Genomic DNA, 11,188 nt, shown 5'->3' with positions numbered 1-11,188 from the left:
ATTTTTGTCAGTAGGTTGCTTCATTGTAGATAAGGCCAAGAAATTTTAGATATCTCAAGTTTATTAACAGCTTGATAGTTCTGATATTAGTTCAAACTTAGAATGTCCTGACATACATCTCATATTTTTAAAAAAATTTAATATTGTTACTTAAACTGATGTAGAAGATTGAGATTTTTCTTAAGATGAGAGTCTATATATAAAATTTGTTGGAAGATCAAGTGAAGAAAGAAATCGATGATTATGAAGAGTGCTCGATGTTTGACCTTTATTTATTTTCTATCAAGGGTAGTCTGAGATAATTATGAATTTCGAGTGAAATGTATTAGATAAATAACGGTGGTATATTAATACATGTCTAAAATGTTACGGTTCTTCGAAAAAGTTGAGAAATCAATAAGAGGAGATGAATTTGAAATTTCAAATAATTTTGTTATAACAAGATCATGAGAAATAAATAATATATAAGACATTATTGTAAGTTTGAGAATGATATGAAGAATGTATACTTTGAAATATATCTCAACAACATAACTTAATTTCGAGGATGAAATTATTTGAAAGGGGGAGAATGTAACACCCCAGTCCAAATTGGGCCCAGAATCAGCCACGGCCCACAAAAAAAAAAAAAAAGGGGAGAAGACTCCCGAAGGGAGTCTTCTTCCTCCGTTCACCGACTCCCAATTGGAGTCGGAGACAAGCTCCCTCCGGCCCTATTTAAGGAGGAGATCCCTCCTCTCTCCTTTCCATTGAAAATCTTGGGGCACAATGGCGGCAATCGCCAGAAATTTCTCACGGAGACCCATCACTATGACATCCAATTTCTCGCCGGAAAAGCTTCGCCGGCGACGGAGGTAAGCCTTTTTCCCTTCCTCTCTCCTTCCCCTTCCTTTCCGTGCCGATGTGCACGCTCGCCGGCGACCGGAGTCGCCGAATTTTGTTGCGAAAGAAATTCTTCTTTTTGCCATTTTCCGTCGCCGGTGGTCACCGCCGACCACCGGTTTGGCCGCCTCTTGCCGCCGGATCACCTCTCCTTTGGCCGCCGACCATCCCCGTGCCGGCTGCACCACCGGCCGGCCAACCAATGAGGGGATCAAAGATCCCCTGTGTCGGTCAAGAACAAGCCGCGGGAAGGAAAGAAAAGAAGAAGAAGAAGAAAAGAAAAGAAAAGAAAAAGGAGAAAGAAAAAGAAAAGAAAAAAAAAAGGAAAAAGAGAAAGAAAAAAATAAAAATAAAATAAAATAAAAAGAAGAAGAAGAGAGAAAAATTTTTTCTCTCTCCTCTCTCTACCTTCTCTCTACATTTTCTCTCTCTAGATCCTCTCTCTATTTTCTCTCTCTAGATTTTTTCTCTCTCTTTATGGATTTTATCTCTCTAGTATCTTTCTCTCTCTCTGATTTCATCACGGACCCTAGGATAAAATTGAGATGAAAATAAGATGATCCGAGATTGCTCCGAAATTCGTACGGTAGATCTGATCCCAGTCCGATTCTATTTGAAATTTGTAACACTTGATTTATGTTAAGTCACCCTGATAGGACCTCTGATGATCTTGACCATGATTGCCTCATCGAAAGAATTCGAAAATTTCTCTCTCCACTTTCTCTCTCTACTTTCTCTCTCTAGATTTTTCTCTCTCTTCATGAATTTTCTCTCTCTAAAAGTCTTATGGATCAGTGGAGGATCTAGATACTTAGATAAATCCTAATTTTGATTAATCCCAAGAGAGATCCTCGATCTGTGTTATTAGGATCGATTATCGGTAATTTTCTTCATATATGATCTTTATATTTGATCAGGGTTATGAAGAGATGATTGTCTGCAAATGATATCGAGTGAAATATTTTATTAAAAAATTCATAAATCAAAGAAGAACATTGATTTTTGTGCTTGGATCAGTCACCGATAAAAGTAAGAATCTCTGTACATGATCATCATTATATATATTATTTTACCGTTGGTTTTATCTCCTTGATTTTGCATCGTTGGATTTGAGATCGATGAATTTGTTATATCTGAGACACTGTTATTTATTTATGTGATTTTGAGCATGAGTATGTTATATCAATACATATGTATCAGCGATTGATGGCATGATTATATAGGAATGACATATTTATTACATTGCAAAATTTGAATTGATTAATGAAGTCAAATATTTTAATTTCATGAAAATGAAAAGAAAGAGAAATATGGTTTGGACTGGCCTTGTCATATCGAATAGCTTGCCAGGAGCTTATGCCTGGGACAGCCCCCACAGGCTTATGTGTGGAAGAATAATATGATCCGAGAAAGATCATGAAGAATCTGATCCGAGAAAGATTATGAATGATTTGATCCGAGAAAGGTCATGGCCACTTTGATCTGAGAAAGATCATAAATATTTCGATCCGAGGAAGATCACAGAAATCGATCCGAATAAAAGATCGTTGCATGATCTTGGTAGTCCAAAGCCAAAGCCAAAGCCAAAGCTAAAGCTAAAGCCAAAAAGAAAAGGATTAAAGATGATGTGATAATAGAAGAAAATGGAAAGATAAGATATGAAACAATCGTTGAATAAAATTGTTTCACTTATTAACATATGATAATGCATTCTCTTTTGATAAAACAGATAATGTATAAATGTTTGCAGTATTTTGGACAGCGAACATCAACTTTTATGTGTTATTGCTTATCTTTATTTTCAGATTATATTATTATATTGGTGTGATATAGGAATTCTTATTGGGCTGTAAAGCTCATCCCCCTTTTATCTTTCTTTTCTTCTCAGAGTTACTGGACGTTCATGATTGGCTATAGCTTGGATTTACGGATGAGCAGAAGGATAAATAAAGTGTCATAGTATTTGATCAGAGAATTGAAGAAATTTAAATTGTAATTATATAAGATTTTACGAATTATTGTTGAAATTAATTGGTATGGATGTTAAGGTTGTAGTGATTTAATTTGGCCTTGCATATTCTTTAGGGCTTGCTCTAAAGAGTGTGCGGCCATCACGTATCCGATCCGAATGTTGGATTCGGGATGTGACATATGTACCCTCACCGACATGGAGTACGTCGTGTTCCACGGCACCATCGATACTGATGGTGATCGAGCCCACCTGGTAAATTTTTTAGATTTTTCCTCATTTTTAGGTTAAATTTTAACTTTATTGGGCAATTTTTTGGGGGATTCCATTCAAATTATGGGTTAATTCTTGAATTTATCAATTATTTCTTTCCAAAAATTTTGCATCAGGCACCTAGATGGGAACCCAATCAGTTCGAAAGCAGAGCGGCAGCATGTGATCCAATGCTTGCAAACCGCCATCGAGTACAGAGCATCCGAGGTACCTTCTTTACTGTTCTTTGCAATAAATTAGCTTCAATTCCCCTCCAGAAAGAAAGCCTAACAGGTATCCGATTCTCTAATCCCAACCACAATTAGATTTGATTCCTCTCGTGGGTGAATCTTAGGGATTGCGATCGGAGCTGCGCACAATGGACCGATGAGGCCTTCTCGCCGATGTGACCCAGAAATTCCGGGAGATGGCCTCTCGATGATGAGGATTGAGGTCTCCACCAAAGGCCAAATGGTGATGAATGTATTCTACGTCACCGATGCTGTCGGCCACTTGGCCGACCCCAAGATGATCGATGTAGTGATTGAGAAGATTGGCGTCGAGAGCCTCAAGGTGAACGACGATCGACCGTAGTGGGTCTGCAGGACGAGGCCGACGGGCCACGAGGCGGCAGCCGGCGGTGGAGCTGCGCTGTTCTACCTGGGGAGTTTCGTGAAGAGGAATCTCTATAACCTGGGTCTCATCGAATCCTGTTTTTGGGGACAAAAAAGATCAGAAGCTGTAGCCGCATATCAAGAGTGTGGGGGGATGGAATCTGTGGACCAATTGAATGTGTGAAAAGGATTCTGGTAAATTACGGAGTGACAGTGGAGGGTAATTTAGTTATTTCAGATTTTTGAAATGATTTGATTAATAACGTTAAATTTTGAAGTGTAAGTGTAGATTTTAAAAAATAATAGATGTAATTGTAATAAATATAAACTTAAAAAAAAATTATAACTCATCTTTAATTTTTAAAATAAAAAATCTGACTACATCCACCAGCAACCACACATACGATCAACAATTGGACCAGGGCTTATCACAAATCCTTTCGCTAATAATAATTATATCCCTTGTACTCTTCTCCCTCTCCATCCCACAACCATCCTCATGGGGTTCCTCTGTTCCTACCTCGGCCTCTTCCTTTCTTTCCTCCTCCTCCTCCTCCTTGTCAAAGTCTTCCTCTTCCCCTCCCCTTCTTCAAAGAAGAACCAATCGCCTCCAAGCCCTACCTCTTTTCCAATCATCGGCCATCTCCACCTCTTGAAGAAGCCCCTCCACCGAACTCTCGCCGGCCTCTCCGCCCGGCCGCTACGGCCCAGCCATCCTCCTACGCTTCGGCTCCCGCCCGGTCCTTGTCGTCTCCTCCGCCCGCCTCGCCAAGGAGTGCTTCACCAAAAATGACATCGCCTTCGCCAGCCGCCCCCAGCTCCACTCCGTCCGTCGCCTCTCCGATAACTACACCACCCTCTCCAGCGCCCCCTACGGTCCAAACTGGCGCAACCTCCGCCGCATCGCTACCGTCGAGCTCCTCTCCTCGGGCCACCTCGAATCCCTTTCCGACATCCGCGCCGAGGAGGTCCGAGCTTTGGTAAGCCGGCTGTTCCGCGAATCCGGTGGCAGGGATGCCGCGGTTGAAAAGGTGGAGCTCAAGCCCAGGCTGTTAGGGCTGACGCTGAACCTGATGATGAGGACTATCGCCGGGAAGAGGTATTACAGGGAGGACATGGCAAGCTCCAAGGAGTCGGCCCAGTTCACGGAGTTTGTGGAACAGCCCGCCGCGGTAGGTGGGGCGTCGAATGTCGCAGACTTTCTTCCAATACTGAGGGTGATAGACTTCCAGGGCCTCAGCCGGAAGATTGATAGACTCGAAAAGAAGAAAGAGGAGATCTTGCAAGGACTTATCGACGAGCACCGGATGAAGGGTGGTGGTGACGGTGAAGGTGAAGGGAGCAGCAAAAAGAGGACCATCATCGGCGTTCTGCTCTCTCTTCAAGAGAAAGATCCCGACTCTTACACCGACCAGTTTATCAAGGCTTTCATCATAGTAAGCCATCGCTCGACCCTATATTTCAGTTTTTAAAGAAACTTGACACCCGGTGCTTTCTTTGACCGGACTTTAATGCGTTGTCTGTTGATCATTAAGCTTTAACTTATACGCATACATATATGAGATTTGCACATATTTATAAAAGTACTTGTACCCAATTATATTATCCCTATTATACTATCTTTGCTATACTAATATCTATGTGCATGCAGTTATTTCTAATCCATTTTGACCAGACTTTAACATGTGGTCTGTTGATCATTAGCATTTAATTTTTGCTCATACACATGCAGATACAGGTTCAGATTATATTTTTTATATTAAAAAAATAATTTTTTTTCACGACATCAATCATTGGATTGCATTTTATCCAATTTTCAAAATACTTCAACATCTTTCTTCTATCTACAATACATATGATAGAGCTGATATCCAGCTATGAAAATGGTATAAAGTACAATCCAATGATTAATATTATCGAAGAAGATCAATCATCCTTTCATGCAAAAGACAACCCACACCCTACATACAGGAGATTCACACACACTAATAATAATATTTATATATAATTATATTATTCCTCCATGTAATTATACTATCCTTGTATACATTTATATCTGTGCGCACATAGTTATTTCTAACCGTCTACATATTGGAATACAACTGTGGCCGCTAGGAACCAGGATCTTGTTGAAACTTTGGAACCCAGGACGAGGATTAAACTCCGAGTCAATAGAGACTAAAACTCGGGGCCTGGTTTTAATGGAGGGGCTGGCTATTAAATACACCTATTCTGGGAAATTATGAAGAAGATAAGCAATGCTTCACTAGGATCACGATCTGCGGTGAAGAGAATTAAAAGATCTAAAACATTTGAATAGTCAATTCTACAAAAGGTTATTTAAAAAAGAGAAACCAAATTGGTACCATTACTTTTCGTGTCATGGGCTATGAATAGCTCTTCTTCTTCCTCATCTTCTTGTTTTTAGCTATAGAAGTGAAGACATCGATCGTTCTGCTGTTTCTTTTGTTACAAATTCTGGAAAGTTAGAACAATGAACGCTAACCTTGTGTTTATATATGTGAAGACCTTATTCGTTGCGGGGACCGACACATCGACAGAGACAACGGAGTGGGCGATGTCGCTACTCCTAAACAATCCTGAGGCACTGCAGAAGGCCAGGCTGGAGATTGATGCGTGTGTGAAGGAGAAGCGCTTGCTTGAAGAAAATGATCTCCCAAAGCTTCCTTATCTTAATGGGATCATCAATGAAACACTTAGGTTGTGCTCTGCTGCCCCACTTCTATTACCTCACGAGTCACATGAAGATTGTGTCGTGGGAGGCTACGACATTCCACGTGGCACCATACTATTGGTCAACGCCCGGGCCATTCACAGGGATCCAAACGTATGGGTGGAGCCCACCAAGTTCATGCCAGAGAGATTCTTGGATGGTAGAGAGGAGGGTGGAATGGCGCTTCCTTTCGGGATGGGGAGGAGAAGTGTCCCGGGGAAGGGCTTGCTATGAGAGTGATAGGGTTGGCGTTGGGGACTATGATCCAATGTTTTGAGTGGAAATGGGTGGGAGGAGGGGAGGTGGACATGCCTGAAGGGAGTGCGGTGACGCTTCCAAAGGTTGTACCCCTTGAGGCGATGTGTCAGCATGATGGAGGTTCTTGTGCGGCTTTGAACCATTGAAAGTGGGTGCCTACAAATAATTTAAGTATTAGATAGCTGCAAGCTTGTATGGATAAGGAGGAGGTCAAGTCTAAATGTCTATTTCATTTTCTCTAATTTCCTTTTTATGGATTGAGATGCACCTGTCTGAGACGTCAGGTGGTTAATTGGAGACTTTTCTTTTACTTTTAACAATGCAATACGCAATTGGTTTCAACCTGTGTTAGTGGCATGTTTGTGGCCTTGTGATGCCCATGTCATGGATTCCAGACTAATGTCGCTTTTCTACCCATCAAATAATTGATGTGCTTCTTGTCTTGGTTACAATTGGGAGAATTTGATTCATATTCGGAATCGATATCAATTAGAATAAGAATCAAAATAATCATATCTCCAGATATATTTAGTTTGTGACAAAAATCGAAATCGAAATTGAAATAAAATTTAAATACTAGGTAAGAGTAGGAACTAAATTTTGGAGAATTGGTGTATTTTATTTTTTTTTGAAATCAAAATAGAAATAAGACTCTCCCAGAAAATTTGTTGGAATGATATTTACTTCTTTTCATTTCTATTTCAGAGTCCAACTCCCTATGAAACATGCTCTCGATGAAAAACCAATTTCTTTCAATTCATTGTTTTAAAAAAAAAATCATAGAGATGCCTCTTAATTTTAGACTAGTTATCCCTCAATCCTAAATTTTTAAAAAATTTCAATTAGCTACTAAAATTTAATTTTCATTGCAATGTAGCCTAACTATGATCTATCTAGATCCTGACATCATTAATGGAGCGGAAAAAAAAATGTCCTTGATTCATGAAGGCTGGATCATGAGTTTCATGAGAAAGACGAAGATTCATTTTACTTTTCACAAAACCACCGAACCAGGAGGGCCTACGCCTCTTTGTTGTGCGGCAACACTTTAACCGGTGTGTGGAAGGGAAAAAAAGGGGAGTGTGCCTCACTCTAGCGCACTCTCTCATTCTAACACACCTCTAACTCCCTACCATCTCTCTTTTTCCTCTTACGTCTCTCTCTTCACTCTCTCTAGGCTAGCCTTAGAGGGGCTTTACTGTATCATTTCCTGCTTTTCTTTGATAGCAAACAGGATAAGGTTATTAACTTATTTCTCTTATTATAATAATTATGTGTGTGATTTTGGATTGTTAGATCTCGAAGCATCCATGTGACTTAGTTAAAATTTTCTAAACTTTTACATCTACAAAGTAAGTGACTAATGCTTCTGAGTGTGTTTTCAAAATAGTTTTGATAATTTTTATATTTTTTAATTAATTTTTTTACATGCAAATCCTCTTAAAAATTAGTACTTTATATGAATACTCTTCTAAAATTGATATTTGTATGTATAACCTTATAAAATATTTATTTTATATGTATATTCTTCGTTTTCTTTATTTTCTCGCACATATATCCACATTGTCTAATACTATCTAAAAAATTAATGATTTAAATTTTAAATGACTAAAACATCCCTAATGGATAGATATGTAAAAAGAAATATTTATAAGGATATCTATATAAATAGTAGCTTTGCGAGAACATCATGCAATTTCACATATATAAGAGGGTTTACATGGAAAAAAGTTTAAAATTTTAATTTGGTCATTTCAACTTGTTTTAATATTTAGATTAGTCTTGTACTAGCTCCTTAATTTTTTAAATAAAAACATTACTTAGAAAAAAGATAAATTTGATGATCATTTGCCCTATTCACTTCATTAGTAGAATGATCATTTGCCCTATTCACTTGATCACACTCATCTTTTTCTCATAATTAATATCATTAAAAAAGATTTTTTTGCATGTAAACCCTCTTCAATATATAAAATTGCACAAATACTCTCTCAAAATTGCTATAACTTATACATATACCCATATAAATATTTTTTTGCATGTTTACCCGCTAAAGGTGTTTCAATCATTTAAAGTTTAAACATTAATTTCTTAATGTGTTAGATGGTGTGGATATATATGCAAGAAAAGAGGAAAAAGAAAGATATATGTGCAAAATAAGTATTTTGTAAAGGTATATATATATATATATATATATATCAATTTTATGAGGATATTCATATAAATTCTATTATCTTGGAGGATATGTATGCAAAAAGTCCTAAGAATGGTCAAGTATATTATGATTTATCTTGGAAACAATATGAGAATAAGATATGTATTTTGATCTTTCTATAGATAAGTTAATTTGGATATATAATCCAATTTAAGTAATGGTTTTGAAGAATTTGATTGGATAAATTGTGAAAATATTTTTGTATATATTCAACATTGCTATGATCTATCGTAGCCCTACCAATGGTAATTATATGTTGGTCTTATCGAGTTGTAACATGAGAAACTAATTTCAATATTGTACCACTGATAATTAAAATAGTAGTTTTTTAAGGATCCACTCACCACTACAAAAAGGTGATTTATCGATAGAATTTATCAAGGAAAAAAAATCCCTCGCAATTTCGAAGGATTTTTCAGAAAAAAATACTAACTACCAAAATTTTTCAAGGAAAAAATTTTTCTTGGAAAATCTTTCACAAAAATAATTTGTGAGGGATTTTTCAGGGAATTTCTCTCTTACAAATGAGTTCTTAGGAGAAAAATTTTGATCAAAAATATTTCCTCAAAAAAATTTTTAAAATTATTTTTGTGAGGGATTTTTTCCTCATAAGTAAGTCTTAGTCAAAAAATTTTGATGAAAAATATTTTCTCATAAAATCTCTCAAAAATTATTTTTGTGAGCAATTTTTTGAGGGATTGTTCTCAAACAAATGAGTTTTTAGGAAAAAAATTTTGATGAAAAATATTTCTCGAAAAATCTCTTTGAAATTATTTTTATGAAAAAATTTCAAAAGATTTTTTTCTCATAAATGAGTTCTTATTTAAAAAATTTTGATAAAAAATATTTTCTTAAAAAATCACTAAAAAATTATTTTTGCAAGAAATTTGCCAAGGGATTGTTCCCTTATAAATGAGTTCTCATGAAAAAATTTTGATGAAAAATATTCTCTCGAAAAATCCTTTTAAAATTATTTTTGTGAGAAAATTTTGAAAATTTTTTTCTCATAAATAAGTTCTTAGTTAAAAAATTTTGATGAAAAATATTTCCTCAAAAAATCTCTCAAAAATTATTTTTGCAAGGGATGTTCTGACGGATTTGTCCCTCATAAATGAGTTCTTAAAGAAAAATTTTGATGAAAAATATTTCTATAAAATATTTTTAGAAGTTATTTTTGTGAGTGATTTTTTGAAAATTTTTCTCATAAATGATTCTTAGTGAAAAATTTTGGTGAAAAATATTCCTCAAAAAAATAATTTTCAAGGAATTTGCTTAGGAAATGTATCCTCATAAATGAGTTCTTAATGAAAAATTTTAATGAAAAATATTCCCTCAAAAAAATTCTTAGGAAATTATTTTTGCGAGGAATTTTTCAAGAGATTTTCTCTCATAAATAAGTTCCTAGTGAAAAAATTTTGATGAAAAATATTTGTTTAAAAAATCCCTCACAAAAATAATTATCGAAGGATTTTTTAAGGGTTCTTTCCTTACAAATGTTCTTTCTATAAGATTTTGATTAAACAAGTCCCTTGAAAAAATCCTCGAAAAATCAGTTTCTCAAGGACATTTTGAGCGATTTTAAATAAATTATTTCACATATTTTTTCCAAGGGATTTTTCTAAGGATTCTAAATAAGTTATTTTTTATATCAATTTTTCATGGGATTTTTTGATAGATATCAAAAAATTATTTATTTAAACAGTTCTCCAAGAAATTTTCTAAGGGAACACCAATAAATTATTTATTTAAATGGTTTTCCAAGAGCTTTTTCGAGGGATTTCAAAAAATTATTTATTCTAATGGTTTTTCGAGGGATTTTATCGAGGGATTGTCAATAAATTATTTTTTAAATGATTTTCATGGAAATCTCCGAGGGATTGCTAATGAATTAATTATTTAGTATATTCTTAACTCTTAACTATCTAGTATGCTCTTAATATTTATTAACTTTTACATATCTTGATTATATATATATAATTAACAGCTAAAAAGTAATGTATATTGATTATTGAATATGCCTTACACATCTTAATTATTATTGAAGTAGGGTTGATCAGGAGGATTCAGATTTGGATTTTGATGCTTTTATTGTCTCCGATTCAGATAAGTTGGGTTGAGTTGAATTGGATTCAAATTTTTTTATGTAATTACTTTTATTTTATTTATTAATTATTTTATACTAATTACTATTACTATATATACTAAACGAATCAATTTTTTGTTATTCATAGCCAGTTTCTTATCATTTTATCATTACATATTGA

The 11,188-nt window shown here is 35.5% G+C and overlaps 1 protein-coding gene and 1 pseudogene across 1 annotated transcript; both read left to right on the top strand.

The window, feature by feature from the left end:
* The first annotated feature begins 3,049 nt into the window (after positions 1-3,049).
* On the top strand, positions 3,050-3,697 carry LOC140853158 (ACT domain-containing protein ACR8-like). The gene is made up of 3 exons (XM_073247247.1): positions 3,050-3,106; positions 3,241-3,331; positions 3,459-3,697. The coding sequence occupies exons 1-3, from the start codon at positions 3,050-3,052 to the stop codon at positions 3,695-3,697; spliced, it is 387 nt and encodes a 128-aa protein (XP_073103348.1).
* Positions 3,441-7,051, top strand: LOC109506542 (cytochrome P450 81Q32-like; annotated as a pseudogene).
* Positions 7,052-11,188: the final 4,137 nt, after the last annotated feature.

This window comes from Elaeis guineensis, chromosome 13 (genome assembly GCF_000442705.2).
Source record: "Elaeis guineensis isolate ETL-2024a chromosome 13, EG11, whole genome shotgun sequence".
In the NCBI taxonomy this organism is placed as follows: domain Eukaryota; kingdom Viridiplantae; phylum Streptophyta; class Magnoliopsida; order Arecales; family Arecaceae; genus Elaeis; species Elaeis guineensis.
Note: the sequence above shows the minus strand (reverse complement) of the source record. Positions and strands in the feature narration are given on the sequence as shown.

Coding starts and splice junctions, on each gene's coding strand:
- LOC140853158 (XM_073247247.1), top strand. CDS start 3,050: ATGGAGTACGTCGTGTTCCACGGCACCATCGATACTGATGGTGATCGA. Junction 3,107..3,240: donor ATGGTGATCGAGCCCACCTG/GTAAATTTTTTA, acceptor ATTTTGCATCAG/GCACCTAGATGGGAACCCAA. Junction 3,332..3,458: donor TCGAGTACAGAGCATCCGAG/GTACCTTCTTTA, acceptor GGTGAATCTTAG/GGATTGCGATCGGAGCTGCG.